At 37.5% G+C, this 19,462-nt stretch overlaps 2 protein-coding genes across 8 annotated transcripts in view; one reads left to right on the forward strand and one right to left on the reverse strand.

The window, feature by feature from the left end:
• The window catches only part of tcf12 (transcription factor 12), a 126,197-nt gene extending 125,238 nt beyond the window's left edge, over positions 1 to 959 (reverse strand). For 2 of the 7 annotated variants that reach the window (XM_079811219.1, XM_079811218.1), the window contains exon 1: positions 694 to 860. The gene's annotated coding sequence lies outside the window, so the exon portion shown is untranslated. Of the gene's footprint in view, positions 1 to 693 lie in introns of all 7 variants that reach the window. The other 5 variants (XM_079811220.1, XM_079811223.1, XM_079811225.1 and 2 more) reach the window with 5 other exon arrangements.
• Positions 960 to 2,905: 1,946 nt separating this feature from the next.
• znf280d (zinc finger protein 280D) lies at positions 2,906 to 18,622 on the forward strand. The gene is made up of 18 exons (XM_079811228.1): positions 2,906 to 3,005; positions 3,582 to 3,744; positions 3,830 to 4,056; positions 4,306 to 4,408; positions 6,987 to 7,214; positions 8,616 to 8,663; positions 8,766 to 8,851; positions 10,031 to 10,257; positions 12,253 to 12,410; positions 12,929 to 13,029; positions 13,105 to 13,251; positions 13,943 to 14,077; positions 14,231 to 14,442; positions 15,589 to 15,729; positions 15,812 to 15,871; positions 15,955 to 16,073; positions 16,170 to 16,206; positions 17,387 to 18,622. The coding sequence occupies exons 2-18, from the start codon at positions 3,582 to 3,584 to the stop codon at positions 17,823 to 17,825; spliced, it is 2,631 nt and encodes an 876-aa protein (XP_079667354.1). The 5' UTR covers positions 2,906 to 3,005; the 3' UTR covers positions 17,826 to 18,622.
• Positions 18,623 to 19,462: the final 840 nt, after the last annotated feature.

The following is a 19,462-nucleotide window of genomic DNA, read 5'->3' on the forward strand; positions in this document are numbered from 1 at the left end:
GTTGTCCTTGATCAAAACCTATGTGTTGTCTTTTAAATAGTTATAAAAAGCTCCTGAGAGACAGATCCCAAGACCACCTTTCCCCAGCGTCGTAATATTGACAGGTTTAGGTGAGGTTACGGCATTTCTTTCTGTTAATAATATCAATGACACGGTGGAAAGAGGTTTTATTAAAGTAAGAGAGCATGCCTAATGAGGTTTTTGGGATGACCAAACGTGGACATGTTGAGAAAGACGCTGCGCTCGATGGTGTCACACACACACATGGACCCGCAGCATCATTTTTCAACTGCATGCGTTGATTCCTCAATGTTTCAAAAGTCACGAGCTCACAACGAACGCACACGCGCTGTCAAAACATGCCGCTACACACTTTTGTTGTTGTTGCATTAAATGAGAATGGTTACTTTACAAGCAACGCTGCTGCTGTTGTTGTTGTTGTTGTTGTTGTTCGAAAATTGCCAGTTACCTATTCATAATAATGGTGCGACCATGAAACGCTTAAGCGAAAATCGACCATAGGCACTGACATAACATACATTTTAACACGGGCAATGAGACAGTGCGATGACAAGCTGAAGTGTTTAAGCCAATGCCGACCCCTTTCGCTTCATATCGGCTCCCGTCTTTTCTTCTATCCCAACTTCTTTCACCTAGTCCGAGACCTCTCAGAAAGTCTGTGCAATATTTTACCTTTTCTGCTGTCAAAAATCCAACTAGGGCGATCGGGTATGCCGGTGACGGCGTGGGTTTCCTTGTCTCGAGTCGGAAAGATAATGAAATCTGTATCTTTTGCGAATGAATTTTGCAAATATCCACTATGTAACTTGCGAGTTTCCCTTAGGCAGACATTTTTGCTTGGCGATAACCGAAGCACAACGATGACGTTAGAAATTGTGTCCTTCCGCCAGTGCCGTAGACTTGAGCGTTCTTCAACGGTGCGGATGAATATCATGTGTGGCGAATCATACAACCTTGCTAGGGGAGTAAAGGACCACTGGAGCACCTCCTAAAATCAGTTTGGTTTACCACTCAACTCCCTCCACACAAATCTGGGCTTCGTTTGGTATGTGTATAATTAGTATCAGGAGAAATATAGCATATTTGCAGCATGGAATACATAATTTCAGCTGCATTAAGTGTTCTGTTAGAACAAGTGCAGAAGCATATATGCAGAGGAGAGCAACTGCCAAAACTATCTATGTCGACATATGGATATGGCTATTCCTATTCCTGGACATTGCAATTCCTCCCTTCAAACCTTATATTAGACCTAACTTTCATTATCACCATACAATTTTTTTCTTTCTTCATCATCATCATCATTTTCTTTTCTTTCATCATCTTCTGAATTGTAATCTCTGTCCCACTGCATGCACAAGAACAACAGTCAGCCACAATACAGTACAACAAAATGAACATCAAGAATAGGCTATAGAGCAACAACATGAAGAACTTATAAATAAAAGTGCAAAATATAGTATATGTATAGGTTTATTTGTGATAAATTATGAAAAACAATATATGAAACAATAAGTATGATTGTTTTCAATAACATTATTGCTGCTTTGTTATTATTAATACCATTTGTTTTATAAAAATAGATTCTAAATAACTTTAATATTTTTTTTATATATATAAAGACGAATTAATATGCAAAAATTTTTTACAACTATACATTCTTGAATCCTAAAGGTATTAATATGTGTAATAATATGTGTAAAACATAATTTTACACATATTATTGTTACTATGTCTATGTCAAAACTTTGGCGGTGTGATTGAGTGGGCTCTACCAATCCCTTACCACAATACCTGTTTCATCCTATAACTTGGGTTTCAAATGAAACCTGCAGAGGAGTGCAATTGATTTGCTGCATGCTTAAACAGTTTGTCAATATAATAGCCTACTTTTAAAAAAATCATAATAATAACCTACTGCAAAGAAATAGCACATTCCTCATTACTAATAACTAAGGTAAATTATGATAGGTGTTTGTATGCTGTAAAATATGCTTATAAAATGTGTTTGTAATGATATCCAGGATATTCAGTGATATCCAAAATAGTGATATTGAGTAAAACTATGAAGAAACTTTAATGAAACACTAAACAATTTTAATCAAGTACATTCATATTTATCTTTCAAGAAACTACAAAAAGACCAATTGCCTAGAACAAAGGGCTGCACAGAGTTTAATGTGACTAAGCCAAAACCACTTGTAGGCCAACAATATAAGCCCCCCCCCCCCCCCCCCAAAAAAAAAAAACCTCCTAAAAGTCCTCAAATCCTAAATATATCTTCTTAACTTTCTGAAAGAAAGAACGAGATGTAGCCTTTCATCTGTTGGTGTTGATGACATTCATTATTTATAAAGGGCATGGATCCCAACCCATCACAATACTCATAGTGCCACCTGTTGGTCAAAATAAACAGAAGCGAGACGATACCGTTAAAGTTGCTACTTGACAAATCGATCTCTTACATAAGTTTATTATTATATTTATGATTCTGTTTAATCACATTTAATTTCTCCAGACTACTGGGTAATTAGTCCACGAAACTTCCCTGATGTTATTGGTTGTTTTTAAGGTAACATCCATTAGTTACCGTTAAATATTTCGAAATTGTATATATTTTTAGTATAACGTGTCACGTTGTAAGTCTTGAAATCTATCATGTTCTGCAATGTAGCCTTCGGCGTTTGTCTTTGTTTTGGCCTAGTTTTCGGCGTCTGGCTAATTCATGCATTAGTTATAACTAGTTTATATCCATCTCAGCGCACAATTACTTCATGTTCTGTATGTTTAATGTTTTCTCTTAAACTGTGGCATTTCGAAGGGGTGAAAAGGTTCTTGGTTCTGTGGGAGACGTGAACACGCTCTCCTCAACAATAGCCCCTCTGATTTCCCATGAGCCTCCGCGCTTCATGCCGCTGCGAGGCTGAGCGTGTCTGTCTGAATCAACACTGATGTTGTTTGTAAATATTTCGAGATTTTAAAAGGTAAGGCTGAGTTTCGTTTTTTAATCTGCAATGTTTGCATATGTGTAATCTTAATAAAGCCAGTGAACATTCCCTGCGTGCTTTGCCGTTTCTCTTTGCAGCCGCTTGCTATTTTGTCTTGCTTTTAGCCTGTTAGCATCCAGACAGCCGACCTGCTTGCTAATAGATTTCTGAATAATGTGCTAAATATAAAGTCTATGTGTTTACGTCTTTGCTATTTTTTTAGCATTTGTGCACTTTTTTTCTTGACTGCATTTTGATTGCAAGTAATATAAGGGAGTAAAATGTTTGGAATCTGAATTAGCATTTTAGCCGGTCTGTGTCCGCAGTAACAGTCGATTATAGTCTCGTGCCTACACCACTATAGTTAGGCTTCTAAACTTCACATTAATTAAGTTTAGATAACTATAGTCTATGTCCTGTGTGCAGCAAAGATAAATTGGTTTCAACTCATTTCCCTGTGGCATATTAGTATTACTGAACTCTCAAGTCTTTTGTTGAGATGTAATTTGTTGGAAGTTGATGTGATTGCATTAACCAAATAACATTGCCCTGATATCTTTTGTTTCTTCTCAGATGTCTGAGCTGTTTATGGAATGTGAAGAGGAGGAGTTGGAGCCATGGCAGAAGGCAATACCCGAAATCAATCTAATAGATCTGGACGATGATGACGATGATGATGAACCGATATTTGTCGGTGAAATCTGTAGCTCCAAGCCTGCGGCCAATACAAGACCAGGTAAAGCTCCGTTTTTGGCATACTGACACCTCTGTTCTGGTTTTGTCCTAGAGCTGTTGATCATTGTGTTTCTTATGATCTTCAGGTGCCGTTAACCAACAGAACCAGCGGAATGTCCCGGTTCAAAAACCCTCGATGTTGGCATCATCACAAAAGACTCCCCAAGCCCTGCCGAACCCCGCTAGGGTGGCTACAGGTCCTACACTCATGGTCAGAGGGTCAGCCCCATCAGGAGGCAACCCCATCCTCATCCCTATCAACGCAACTCTAGGACCTCCAGCAGCCCCTCAACCCATCATCATTAACAATCAGGTAACTCTTCGCTACTTTTTCAACTTTCCAAGGTAAAATCTGTAATGTAAATCTGTGATTTGTGCTGATCAAATGCTAAGCACAACTATAGAGTTGTTTCCGCCTACTGAAGTTAAATTTTGCCAACTATTAATAATCTTTGAATTTGTTGATGTGTTTTCATAGGCTGAGCTGTTTGATCAGGCTACTGAATCTTTCTTTATTAATTTAAATCACTTCATTATCGTATAATCATTATCACTTCACCAGGGTTACATTGTGGCGTCACCACAGAATCTCAACAGCAACACCTCGTTCATCAGCTCTTTGGGGTCACAGTATCCACCAGGAACCACTATCACTGTTGTGCCAGGTATAAATGTGTCTTTGTAGTTGTTTCTTCCACACTACTAAGTGTGGTGAAGGGAACTCATTTGAGGGGACTTGTTTGATACCATTTGAAATTTCTTACCGAATTTCTATCAGTCTTATTGCAATTTCAATTTAACAACAACAAAAAGAAAAACGAATACTAGCCTAATTTGCATTAAATAAGAACTAAGAAACTAATTACAAGTAATAGGACACACAATTAAATTGGACACAGATTAAATAGACCTACCTAAAAATCTTCAGGCACTAGAAATGAAAAACTACAATAGACCTAACTGAAACACTTAAAGGGTTAGTTCACCCAGAAATTAAAATTGTAATTTCATTACTCACCCCCATGTCGTTTCCAGTCTGTAAGACCGCCGTTCATCTTCGGAACACAAATTAAGATATTTTTGATGAATTCCGAGAGCTCTCTGACCCCTCTGTAGACACTAGGGCTGGTCCGAATACCATTTTTTGAGCTTTGTAGCTTCGGTAGTAATCAACATTGAATATTTTAAGCTTTGGAGGGAAGGGGCTGAACATATCCTTCTCTCTAATAAAGGCAGGAATCTCGAGAAGCAGCGCGCCTCACGGACACTGCACTAGTGATACAAAACACACAGGTCTGTTACGTCCCAGTTTTGATATATTATAGTAGTAAAAATAATTTTGTTCAGTTAAAGAACAGTTTAACTACAATTAAAAACTGAACGTGCCACGTGAGCCGAACGAGAGTCGCCACACAAACTGCAGCAGGAGTCAGATTTCATTCATCACGAGAGTGAGGAGCTGAAGAAAAGATGATCGCAGAGATTGGGTTTCACAGCGAAATGTAAAAGCGCCTATTAAGGGAGTTTTACATTGTACTGTTTTGTTGTGTTTTTCATTAAGAATAATAGGCTAATGAACCCACAATTCAAGCAACCCGCCCCAGAATTGGCAAAACAAAGTAAACTGCGCACGACTGCATTCGTTCACAGCCACTCAGTGCACAAGCACTGCAATGTGACGGTGAGGGAACATTTTCTCATCGTCACGTCCCTAACGGGTAAAAATGCTAATACATTTCGATTCTATTATTCTATTTTCTACAATGTCAAACCAACGCAGCTTTACCCAAAATGCAAGCTCAGCCATGCGCTTCTTCCATATAAGGTCAAGCAGTTGTGCGCTCAGACAGAGAATACTCCGTTGCAGGGAAGACTAAGAAGCAAATATATATATATTATGTATAACGAGGTTGGGTTCCTATTCAACTGTCCATCCTATTAAAAACTGCTAGGCTATAAAATAGTTGTAAAAAAAAAAAGTATTGTATTGAGTATTGTATTTCACCAGATTTTATAGTGTAAAGTTGTAAACATATGCAAGCGCGAATGAGAACCGTTTCGAGGGGGATGCCAGGTGTGCGCGAAAAACGAATATTCTGGTCCAGCCCTAGTAGACAGCAATTTAATTAACATTTTCAAGGTCCAGAAAGGTAGTAAAAACATTGTTAAAATAGTCCATGTGACTACAGTGATTCAACCTTAATGTTATGAAGCGAAAATAATATTTTTTGTGCGCAAAAAACAAACAAAAATAATAACTTTATTCAACAATTTCTCCATAAAATTATGGTTGAACCACTGTAGTCATATGGACTATTTTTAACAACACCTGCACCTTGAATGTAATAATTAAATAGCTGTCTATGGAGGGGTCAGAGAGCTCTCGGATTTCATCAAAAATATCTTCATTTGTGTTCTGAAGATGAACAAAGGTTGTATGGGTTTGGAACGACATGAAGGTGAGTAATAATGACAGAATTTTCATTTTTGGGTGAACTAACCTTTAAAGGCTTGATAGGCCTATAGAAATACTACATGAATTGTATAAAGTAATTGAATGTACAAAAAACACACTGCATAGTCTTCACGGTGTACATTTGTAAAAAAAAAAATTTTTGTATTATTAAAGTTACAAAAGTGATTCAGTCAAGAGAAATGAGAGATTGTTTGATTAACATTAATGGAAGCATGCTTGAGCTTCCATTTACCATAACTGATGTGTGCGTTGATGACTGTTTATATGAATGATATTTATGGGTAAATAATGACAGAATTTTCATTTTTGGGAGTACTAACCCTTTAATGCTTTTGAAAAGGGTCTCTGACCTTGAATGTGATATTGGCCATATTTAAAAACTTAATATGAACAGCCACACAAAGATAATTGAGCGCTAAGGCTTGCTGTGTGAACATAGCCTTATTCTCACAAGATACAGTAAAAATGGTAAAATTTGAATATGAGTACAATTTAAAATGTCTGTTTCTATTTGAATATATTTTAAGATGTAATCTTGTGATTGTGATCAGCCTCATTACTCCAGTCTTCAGTGTCACATGATCCTTCAGAAATCATTGTAATATGCTGATATGCTGCTGAAGAAACACTTCTTATCAATGTTGAAAACCGTTGTGCTGCTTAATATTTTCATGTGAAAACCGTGGTACATTCAGGATTTTTTGATGAATGCTAATGAGTTAATTGGTATGTGATTATTCTTTATTTTGTGTTTGTTTCCCGAGCAGCAGGTCAGCAGATAGTTCCACAGGTCACTGCTGCACCAAAGCCAGGTGTCATTCACAGGCCTCAAGTGCAGCTCATCCAGGACAATGTGGTGACCTTGTCCAACGTACAAGCCCCAGCTAACCTTTCTTCTCAATCCCACACTACTACAGTCTTTCAAAACACACCAGGCATCACCACAACACTAGTTAAACAAAAAACTTCATCCCTGCAACCTATGAACAGCAGAGGTAAGCCTGTATGTGTGTTTGGAATAAGACAGAAAAAAGTTTGTTTCTAAGGTCCTAGATGTATCAGTGTATCCACTACTTTATTACTAAACCTTTTTTCTAGGTAAGTGTAGTATTTACTAAAGTGAAAGGTTGTAACCAAGGTTTCACCATCCATCAACCATCATTTTTGGATGATTAAGTGCAATTAATGAAATTATTAACTGAAATTAAATGTAACAACATGGAATTTATTTGTTATCCATGTGCTTGGCTAGCCTGGTCCTACCAGACTCTCGTACATTTCATTTGTACAGAGAGTCTGGCCACTCTCCATTGACAAGCATTAACTTCCTTGAAGACTTCCTTTAAAACTATTGGATATGCCCAGAGCCACTCGGGATCTGCCATAACCAATCGCTAACGTTTGGTCGTGACGCATGCCATCTCAAACTAGCACACGACATCAACGCCATCGTTCTCAGCCACTCCCTCTCGCTAATTGGACCTGTTAGAATTTGCTCGGAGAAAACCAGAGAATATACCGCAATCACAGAACTAATTACAAGTAATAGGTCAAAAAATTAAATGGGACACAAATTAAATAGACCTACCTAAAAATCTTCAGGCACTAGAAATGAAAAACTACAATAGAACATGAAATAGACCTACCTGAAAAGGGTTAGTTCACCCAAAAATGCAAATTCTGTCATTAATTACTCCCTCATGTCGTTTCCAATCCGTAAGACCGTCGTTCATCTTCGGAACACAAATTAAGATATTTTTTATGAAATCTGAGCCTTCCGACCCCTCCATAGACAGCTATTTAATTATCACTTTCAAGGTCCAGAAAGGTAGTAAAAACATTGTTAAAATAGTCCATATGACTACAGTGGTTCAATCTTAATGTTATGAAGCGACAAGAATATTTTGTGTGCAAAAATAACGACTTTATTGAACAATTTCTTGATGTCTGTCAGTCATTATGTGCCAAATTATGGTTGAACCACTGTAGTCACATGGACTATTTTAACAATGTCTTTAATACCTTTCTGGACCTTGAAAGGGTTAATTAAATAGCTGTCTATGGAGGGGTCAGAGAGCTCTCGGATTTCATCAGAAATATCTTAATTTGTGTTCTGAAGATGAACGAAAGTCTTAAGGGTTTGGAACGACATGGGGGAGTAATTAATGACATAATGTTCATTTTTAAAGGGTGGAGTCTGGCTACAATTCAATAAAAATATCTATTAAAAATACATCAAAAACAATTAGAAAATCCAGAGGCCTTTTTGGGGGGATTTTGAAGGGGGAAGGTTGCGTGCGTGCGTGTGTGTGTGTGTGTGTGTGTGAGACCAACTTTCTTTTTCTTTTTTTTTTGAGGATAGAGGCTTGATTAGACATTTGTTTTTTGACCCACAGATAATGGCACAATGATTAATGACACAAACAACAGTGTGTCCAAAGGAGGTAAGCTTGACGTGGATAGGTTTTTGTCCATTATGTATTACAGGGTTTCCAGAAGCAACAATCTGCTCATCATTTAATCTTTTTTCCCCCTTTCTTTGACAGCTGGAGAAAATGATTTCTCCTTCACAAAGAAATGTCCCAGGTGTCAAAGTGTGTTTGGCTTTCAGTTTATAAAAAGTCACATGAAGGTTGGTTTGTTCACTATTTTCTTTTGTTTCCTGTATTAACAACAGCTTTTCTAGCAGGCAGAGCTACATAGTAACATAACCAGTTATGACATTGATTATGACAGTTCAGCCAAAAATAAAAATTGTCTTCACCCTCGTGTAGGGATGTGACGGTGAGGAAATTTTTACACCGGTTAATTGATGTGTGACAACACCGGTAATACCGGTATCACCGGCGGAGGCTTTTAAATCACTAATTCTATCTAACCGAAAGTAACATGCACAGTCTGGACACCGACTATCGTAGCAAGCCTACCCTCATGTCTTTCCAAACCCATAAGACATTTGTTTATCTTCAGAACACAAATGAAGATATTTTTAATATTCTCATCTATTAAAACTAAGGCCATTTAATCATTAATTTCAAGCTTCAAAAAGTTAATAAAGACATTGTAAAAGTAATCCATATGAATCGAGCAGTTTAATCCAAGTGTTCTGAAGAGACACATTTTATATAATGAAGAGTTTTAATTTAGTCTTTTATTCACATATAAACATTTCATTAATGCACACACATAGAGCTTATTAAATATGGTAAACAGTTTAACAATAGTTGCTTGACACACAAGAACCAATAAAGCATGCATGTTTGAGCTCCTCCTGATGACTGATTATATAGGAAAATTAAAAAAATTCCACCTCTGATCCCTCAGAGGAAATGCAGTCAGTGTTGGGTAAGTTACTTAAAAAAAGTAATTATTTACTAGCTGCTTATTACATCTTCAATGGTGTAATTTATATGAATGTACTAATTACTCTCTATAAGTAATATGTTTTGCATTTCTTATTACTTTCTAAATCCCAATACAAGGATAGACTGCTCTTTTAATTATATCAAATAAATAAAATAAAATTGCATAGATTAGTATTGAACTCAAAGTATTTCAAGGGAGAAGGTTACATTAAAACATACATTTTAGCATTAGATGTAAAATTTTGATGTTAAATGCACTATTGTTTTATATATAACTGTTCTATTTTCTATACAGTATTTGATTAAATTAAGTAATCCCGTACATTACTTTTTAAAGAGAAAAGTAATTAAATTACAGTAATTAATTGCTTAGTAATGCATTTACACCCAACACTGAATCCAGTATTGAGATGTTATGACGCTCTCCTTCCCCCCCTCCTCTTCAGATGTGCTGCCCTGAAATGTTGGATTCTGTGTTCCCCTCAACATCGAAGCCTGACAAACAAGCTGGCTCACCAAAAGTCAATGAGATTGAAAAAGGCAAACTGATCATGCTGGTTTCAGACTTCTACTATGGGAAATGTGAAGGGGATTCATCTCTGATTTCCAAGTTTAAGTCCAACACCACCTTCAAGTGCAACAGCTGTTTAAAAATGCTCAAGAACAATATCAGGTATTTGTTTGAATATTACGTGTTATTGAAGTACCATCTGTAATCAGTCTGTGGCCAAGAGATAGTTGAACCTTTATAGACCGTAGTCCCGGTAGACGATATTTAATTTGTCACAGGTGAAAACGTTACAAGAAATCCTACGTTTTTAAAATCTTCTTATATATCTTTGTATAATTGTTTTCGTCTGCACGGGAGCAACGTTGACGCATGCGGCTTAGGGGGAACATTGCTCATGAGAGTCATTAGCTACAGGAGCCCAGAGATGGAGAGAGCAATAGTTAGAGAGCACGAGAGAGAGAGAGAGAGACTGGGGGAATCAGCCATTCTCAGACCCCATCACTGGATTCCCACTCAGATGGATGACATTATCAGACCCCCGTTCCCTCTAGGGGCCCCAGATGAATAATGGAAGGTAGTTTGGCTGCTATAAGAACTGTTCTTGTGATTAAATAACTTTACTCAGCCTCGGCGTGAGAAAAGCCTCAGTAAGCTCCTTTTAATGGGGAGGCGCGTTTGCAGCGCACCCCAAGTTCTGGCAGCGGGGGTCACAGTTCAGCCGCATAAAAATCCCTATTAGGGGAGCTGAGGTTGCAGAACGCTCTGACTGAAAAATTGGCCGCTCAACGTCAGGGCGCCAATGGTAGGTGAGGCAGAGAGGATAGAGGCAGCCTGAACAACACATCATTAAACAAAGAAGCAGCACAGTATAATTGCTGGTATTATAATGGCTATTACGCACAGTTAGAACGTGAACTTTAAGTAGAATATTTGCTAATTTGTCTCTCGAAAACCCTTGGGAGCTCAAATGCTACTTGAGTACACACACACAGGCCTCGCACTGTTCAAAGGTGACTTTTAATAGTGTGTTTGTAATTTGGCTAATTATATTTAACTGTGCATGAGTTTTATTTTGTATTCCCAAAGGACGCTGAACATTAGCTACTTTAACTTGGCATTTTCCCTTCGTCGTATTTGATGAATTACGGTTTATGATGAGTGGGTAGTTCATGTACTGCTCATTTGTATCATGTAAATCCAGTGTAATCTGTAGATAAAGCTGGAGTATGACCCGTTTCAAAAATAGGATGAGAACTTAAGTTGCAACATCTGAAATGGCATGATTGTTGGAGGATGTTATGGGTCTATTTTTAGATGCTGTTTGAAAAGCAAAAGGAAACTCCACTCCTGAGAAGGCAGACACTTTGTGGTGGTTTACCTGCTTGAATGTTGTACATCTGTTTGACATTCACTTCCTTGCACATCAAAGATTTTCCTGTTTAGTCGTCACACCTTTGTCAACGGCGGTCCCGCTTGTGTCAGACTGAGTTCTCCCCAGACAACAGCTGTTTGTGGAGCAGGGCATTTACCTTAAAGAGTGTCATTAATGTCACAGGTTGCAGGTGTACCCAACGCCTTCTCACTCTCACTGTCTCTTGAGGCATCCTGCAAGCCAATTTGGAACATCTCAATTTTGGTTGCGAGTGTCACACCTACTGACTTTTTTGTTTTGTTTTTTTCCAAAGTCTCTGCACACACACTTAGAATAAGAATGGAAGAGAGGTGACAGACTTAATTGAAACTTGCCAAAATCAGTGTTAGGCCGCTGAACAAACAAACTTCTGTAATAGACTGAATTGGGATTTATTTAATTGTGTGACTTTACTCCATGATTGTATTATCTATCCTTTTGGGTCTTGCTGTTGCTTCAGTTGGTGAAGCATTGGTGGTATTTGGCTTTGCGTTTGAGCAAAATGTCTAGGTCATTTCCCACTGTGAGTGATAATTTTAAATGTGTCAGAAGTTGTCAGAGTCGACAGGGCCAATAATTTAGCAGGGAGTTGGTCACTGGGGCTGTTAACGCCCACCCGTTGAGAGATGTGGCCCTCTGATTCTTTAATGGCTGTGTAAATGAAGGCTTCACTTCATTTTTGCTTGTTCTCTCTTTGTAATGCCATCCTTTGCTCCTCGTCATCTGTTCTTTTCCTTCTCATTCAGGTTCATGAACCACATGAAACATCACCTGGAGTTGGAGAAGCAGAACAGTGAGAGCTGGGAGAGTCACACTACTTGTCAGCACTGTTACCGGCAGTATTCAACTCCCTTTCAACTGCAGTGTCACATAGAAAGCGCCCACAGTCCCTTTGAGTCAACCAGTAAGTCACAACACTTACAGTAAGTCTTTTGATAGCATTCCTCGGTGTTGTTGTTATAGCTGTGGTGCTGGACTTCCCTGATCTCATAGAATTAAAAGGATTATTTAAACTGTATAGTAATCATTCTTGGTGTGAACAGACCATAATCCACAAAGTGGACCAGCCTGGCATTATGAGAGAAGGAAGTACTAACACTTGTGCTACAAAATGATATTTCTCAATCATTCTCTGTGGCTTAATACATAAAATACATAAAGCATCAATTTCACACCAAATGTATTATTTTGCACTAACAAAGCTAAAAAAAACTTCTGAAAACTTTACTGACAAAAATCACTTGAACACACATCACATCAAAATTAATTTTTTCAAATTTAAGTAGGACCTTTCCTGGAAGTCTTGAGGTTATGTTAAAATAGTTATTGATGGCGCTATTGGAATGAGAATGTTTCACCAGAGGGGAATAAGTTGACTGTTTTGATATATTTGAAGTGTAATGTTATCTTTTCTTTCCCCAGCTAACTGTAAAATATGTGAATTGGCTTTCGAGACGGAGCAAGTGCTTCTAGAGCACATGAGGGACAATCACAAACCTGGAGAGATGCCCTATGCCTGTCAGGTAAAGCTTCATCATTGCTCTATGTAATTTGTATTTTGAATATTTGGTTCTCACTTAGTTTTTTCTCTCTTGAAGGTTTGTAACTACAGGTCCTCCTTCTTCTCTGATGTGGATAACCATTTCCGCACAGTTCATGAAAACACTAAAGACCTGCTTTGTCCCTTTTGCCTGAAAGTCCTTCGCAGTGGCCATATGTACATGCAACACTACATGAGACATCAAGTGAGTGTATAACCTGTTTCTATTTACGTTTTGTTTGGATATGGAAATGGACTTATTTCTGCCTCTTTGTTTAATAATTTAAACCAAAGACTTGAACCAAACAGTCTTTTTGATTAAGCTCATGGACAAGACATCATCTCTCTCTCTCTCTCTTTGTCTGTGGATTTGGAGCTTGAGACTTCACTGATCTGAAGTCAGCACAATGTGCAACTCATTTGTGTGCTACCCCATTGGCTCTCACTCTAAGGTTGGATTGATTTGGTTGTCTGCCGAACACCTTGGTGCAATATATAACAGGCTGACAGTGGCGGCTTACTCTATTCACCTTCACTGGTAATTCTTTATGGGCTTTTCCCTGGCAACAGCAAACCAGAGTCATATCAGCCAAGAGCAAGATTTGTAACCAAAACAATAGTGCACGTGGTGGTGGAGTGATGCGGATTAGAGACGTGTCTGCTAAGTTAAACTTGTGTATAACTTCCACTTCATTATAATATAGGGCCTGAATATAATCACAAAATAAATATATTTGAGAAATTTTTTTTTTTTTTTTTTACATTTCATTTTTATTTATTTTTTAGCAATAAATAACTTCAAATCACATCTCCTTTTAAATTGACAATTTAATTGTTGAATGTAACTCATCACTTAACTTTGTATATATTCTGTGTTCTTTTATTGTATTTTCTAGAAAAAGGGGATTCAAAGATGTGGAAAGTGCAGATTAAATTTCCTCACCTACAAGGAAAAAGTGGAACACAAAACGCACTTCCATCGAACCTATAGGAAGCCAAGAAACCTTGAGGGATTGCCTCCAGGAACCAAGGTCTGCTTCAAACCAAATCTTTTAAAATTGAAAGTTGAATAACTATATATTCTATACTTTATAATATAAACTATGTAATAAACAATATAATAAAAAAATATTAGGGATTATACTCTTTATTAGTCATTCTCATTTTCATTATTTTCTTTTTAGGTGACAATTCGGGCTTCCGTTTCTGGTGCACCAATGTGTTCTGATGCTTCAAGCAAATCCTACATCATACCCACAAGTCCTGAAACGGCCAAACAACCTGTCAGAACACCAGCAAACACAACCAAACCAAACTTAAATGGAGGAAGGGCAAAGACCACAAACCAATTCAGCTTGAACCGAACCATCCACAATAATGGGCTCAAACGTTTGAGGTGAGGATACTTAAGGCCAAAGTATACTTCAGTATTGACACAAACGCTAAGCATATATGGGCTGTTGATGTGACATGGCATTTTCACTGTCACACAAGATCAATATGAATATAATTAGTATTGTCATCTAAAATGCAGAAAATGGTTAAAGATTTCTTTGTTATGCATGGACCTGTTGATATAAAAACTTACATTTGAGCCAAATCTCAAAATTGTCCCATGGTGTGACTGTCTCAAGCATGGTTCAATAAATGACAACTTTTAAAAATAAAAAAGAAAAGCATACAAATGTTAATAAATAACTAATTTTACAAGTGTCTATTTTAGTAAATGACTACATATCTAAAAGCGTAGAAACTTGATACATTTTGTCACTTAAAACCATGTCCTCCGTTTGACACCATATCCTGATTTTAAATTGGGAAATTCCATTGACAAGTTTAATTATTTGAAGGACCCCATTCAAGGTCATGTTACTGTGAAGCACATGGTAAGATTTTGTCTCAGAATTGTTGGAACCACTATAAAAGTGTAATTTCTGTTGTCATTTGGTGCTACACCCCTATATTCTTAATGCTATCTATGCCACACCATAGGATACATTTCAGTAAAAACGTTCAAAAAAACAGTTAGTGACCCCTTATATTTTCTCAAACATCAGACTTCACACTACATAATATGCATTTTTTTTCTTTAAAAGTGGCATTTTACCAAAAAAGCACTTTTTTTCCCCTTACTGCTTCTTTGTCAACTACCCATATGTACAGCCAAACACAGCCTTTTGTGTATCATTTTGCGGGTATCTCTTAACCCCTTCACACACAAGCTCTCGTCAACGCAGGCAACAACAATGTTGTTCAGTCTTTTCCATTTCTTATTGTGAAACAATGGTCCGAAACAGTGTTGCCCACTTGTGGACCAACTAATGAATGCAAAAAAAAATAGGGCACGTGAAAGATTAGATTTAATGCGTGATTAGAAAAATCTGGCTATGTACATACAAGTGTGTACTTGCACACTATGCTGATAATGAAAAACGTACCATACTCGCAACAATCGAAGTATAAATAAGTGTGTTATACTTAAATTAAGAGAGACACAGCCTATATGCTAAAAACTATGTTAATGAGTGTTTATTCTTTACAGACTTCCATGTGGAGGAAATAAGTGTGTTGAGTGTCTTACTGAGGTGATGGACCCTTACGCTCACTATCCTTTATCGCTGAAGTGCACTATATGCAAGTTTAGATCAAGTTGCCAGAAGGCCTTCAGACAGCATATGGTCAGGTAAGGGAAAAACATGGATGAATGAAAAGTTCCAAATGAACATGATCAGATCTTTAGCAGATCTTTACCTTCTCATCTGCAGGTTTCACGGCAGTTCAAAAGTACGTTTTGTCAAACCAAGGAAGACTCCACGTGGGTTGCGGTAAGTTTTAATCCATTATATCACCGTTTACTGTATGGGAACTTGCAGAATGTGAGGATTTTTTTTTTCTTCTTTTGTTCAAGGAGTCTAACACTGGTGTGTCTCAAGTGTGACTTTCTGGCAGACGCCTCTGGCGCTGACCAGATGACCGAACATTTGCTCAGCAGGCCAAACCACTCCTGCCAGGTCATCATGGAGCCAGGTATGACGCTCGATTCTCAACTCACTGCAGAAATATTGGTTTTCTCTTTGTGATGTCAGATTGTCTTACTTGCATACTATTTTCATTTCTTTAAAGTTACTAAAGTTACCAATGGAGGATCAGAAATAAACAGGTGAGGAAGTTGTTTGTATTATCAGCTATTTGTTGGTTTTATTTTTAAAGCTTCTGTCTGTTTTAAAAAGTTAGTGGTGTTATTCTCAACGTTCTGATATGCTCTAATTGTTAAACGCATGATGTATTGGTGTACAACGACACCATATGCTTATTTGTATTTTTGTTAAATGTAGAGGTTAGAGCTGTGAAAAGAGGCGAGTAAAAATAGACTGGGAAGTGTAGCTTGCCTGATTGAGACAAATTACCTTTTCTGATGAAACGGGGATATGAATACAGACCCCCTGACCTGTGAATTGTTTGGAAATATCATTTATTATAAAAAATGATCTCTTATTTTTTCATTAGTGTAATTGGGATGACTATTAAGTAGTATTCGGGAGACCTTGCTTAAATTAAAATAGGAGTTTTGCCATTAATTAAAGCTGAAGAACACAGTCTTATTAATGTGGACCACAGATAAATGCTTACGAGTGGCTGTGATAGGGAAGTGGGAGAATATTTGTATTTACTAATTTTTTTTTTTTCTGATTCTTTCTAATTGAATAGAATCAACTTCAAAACTAAAGAATCCCTTGCTCACATACACATACCTTTTATTTAATCATATTTCTTTTTTCCCATGGGGTTTGCTATGACTTGGTCAGTTGACTATGTCGGTTAATTGAGTGCTTGGCTTAATTTAATGAATTCTGTAATTTAACACCCCCCCCCCCCCCCCCCCCCCCCCAAAAAAAAAAAATTCTTGCCTCCAGTTCTCATTCAGATAATAAAAAATTATATTTTCAGTACTGTAATGCAGATTAGTGTTGTAATGCCTGCTTCTTGAAATCATTGCATTAAGAGTCATAACACCATTATTAAAAAAATTAAACCTACATATGCATTGCTGTAATACAAATTTAGGGGGTAACTGTCAACTGAAAATATCACAAAGCTAAAAATCTTACAAATGATCGTTAAATCATTCTTTATTGTATTTGTACAAAAAAAAATCTGATTTTTGTGGTGAATTATGATCTTTTTGTGGCCCTCTTTATTAAAACTAAAAAAAAACAACAGTAATATTATATATCAGTCAGGTAATATTACAGCTCATAATTATTATTATTATTAATGGAGCATTGTCACTCTGTTCATGTCCCTGTGCTTTTCTGTTGTTCTTGCACCTCATAATTCAGGTCACTGGAAACCCACGATGACTCCAAACAACTCCTTCCCAATAAATCAGATACTGAAGCTGGAGATGAAACAGAACCAATTGAGATCAGTGATGTACAAGCTATACCAAACAAGGACAACCCAACGGAGGATGAGTCAGAGGTTCGTGGAGCTGACAAAAGTGACCCAGACGAGGTGAAGGATGACACAAAAGGGGCCACGCTCGACGTATCAGAGGAGGAATCACCCAAGAGCCTTTCCCCTCACTCACCCTCTGAAGCTCCTGCCAGCCCCGTTTCTGCCCTCCCAGATGAAGGTGGCATAACTCCCTCTGATTTTCTTCTTAAAACTGATGGAATAGAGTCTGTGAACGCAGACTCGCAACTGGAACCTCTCACTCCTTCCAAGGTCCTTGAGGACGGCGCCACTGAGAACTCCCAAGTGGAGATGGATGGTTAACTGCAACCCAGTTCAAACAAGACTGCGGATCACTTGAAACATCCCAAGACTCTTAGCAGCAGTTTCTCGCTGACTCACACTCCACCCCCATCCCCCTTTTTTTATATAAATGAAAATATGCTTTAATAGGAACTTTTTTCCTGGATCCAAAATGAGATGAAATCAATACTGTGCTAAAACGTGACTTAAAAATCTTATACTGTATGAGTACTTTATTTCTGTACTTGCATATGGTTTGTAAAAAAGCGCCCTCTAGATTGAAACTGAGTTGTAAAGGCAGCAATGTGAATGTTCTTCTATACATATGTTCAAGTCTTTCTGTCCACAGTTGTGATGTCCATTTGGACTCTACAGATGATCACACAAAACTGAGACATAAGACTAACAAACTTGGAGCTGATTGCCACATCTGCCTTTTCATAGGACAAAGAGCAATTCAGCAGTATACTATACTTAGGAATGATAATACGTCCTGATATTTTTTTTTTAGATTGTGTTCAATGTATTATGTACTTGATCTGGATAGGACCCTGTATTGGGGGAATAATTTCTCCTATTGATTGAGACTGAAAACATTGTAGAAATTCATTTGTCTTAATCAGTATTAAACTTTTATTACATATTCACTAGGGGTCTGCTATTGAATGGAGACTGTGATTCACAGTATTATCGCAGCCTTTTTAATGGAGATAATTGCTTGTTTTCTCATAAGGGCTTGTTTTGGTGAAGAGCACCCTCTTGTGGATTCATTATGTGTAGTTCAATAAACAATAGTGATGAGACGACTCATTTATGCGAATCGGTTCTTTTGAAGTTCTTTCCAAAGAACCGGTTGAAATTGATTCAGTGATTCTTTTATCTCATGAGCTCTCTTCGAAGCATATTACAGGTTTTTTTTAAAGGCTATTATTGCTCGTTTTCGAATATCTCTTGTTTAAAACAGCTGAGGAGTAGAGTACCCGAGTTGGATGTTCAATAAGTGAAACGTACAAAAATGTGCAGTGCTTCTGGGGAGGCTCTAGAAACGGTTTGAAACCCCCCTATTCATGTAGGTACGCATTTCTGTAGAAATGAAGAGTGTTCATTGGTATTCAATGATTCAGCTCAAAAAGTTTTAAAACCTAACTATAATTTTAAGTATTGTTTAAAAACAATACTAAATATTTATTCCAAAAATGCTGTGCTTTTGTTACTATTAAAAGATACAAATGCAAAGCATTTTTGCGATAAATATTTAGTATTGTTTTGGCCCCACTTTATATTAGGTGGCCTTAAGTCTACTATGTAGGCTACTTACATCAAAAAATAAGTACAATGTACTTATGTGTTCGAATTGTATTGCAAAACACCTTTGCTGATATTGAGGTGGGATACGGGTAGGGTTAGGGACTGGTGTGGTGGTATGGGTAAGTTTAAGGGTAGGGTTAGGGACAAGTGTGGTGGTATGGGTAAGTTTAAGGGTAGGGTTAGGGACAGGTGTGGTGGTATGGGTAAGTTTAAGGGTAGGGTTAGGGACAGGTGTGGTGGTATGGGTGAGTTTAAGGGTAGGGTTAGGGACAAGTGTGGTGGTATGGGTAAGTTTAAGGGTAGGGTTAGGGACAGGTGTGGTGGTATGGGTAAGTTTAAGGGTAGGGTTA

This window comes from Gobio gobio (genome assembly GCF_949357685.1).
Source record: "Gobio gobio genome assembly, chromosome: 2".
Taxonomy (NCBI): Eukaryota; Metazoa; Chordata; class Actinopteri; order Cypriniformes; family Gobionidae; genus Gobio; species Gobio gobio.

What these genes read in the sequence shown, in the direction of transcription:
- znf280d (XM_079811228.1), top strand. Translation starts at nt 3,582, where the DNA reads ATGTCTGAGCTGTTTATGGAATGTGAAGAGGAGGAGTTGGAGCCATGG. An exon ending in TGCGGCCAATACAAGACCAG is followed by an intron (nt 3,745 to 3,829) that starts GTAAAGCTCCGT and finishes TATGATCTTCAG; the next exon opens with GTGCCGTTAACCAACAGAAC. An exon ending in CAGTCCCTTTGAGTCAACCA is followed by an intron (nt 12,411 to 12,928) that starts GTAAGTCACAAC and finishes TTCTTTCCCCAG; the next exon opens with CTAACTGTAAAATATGTGAA.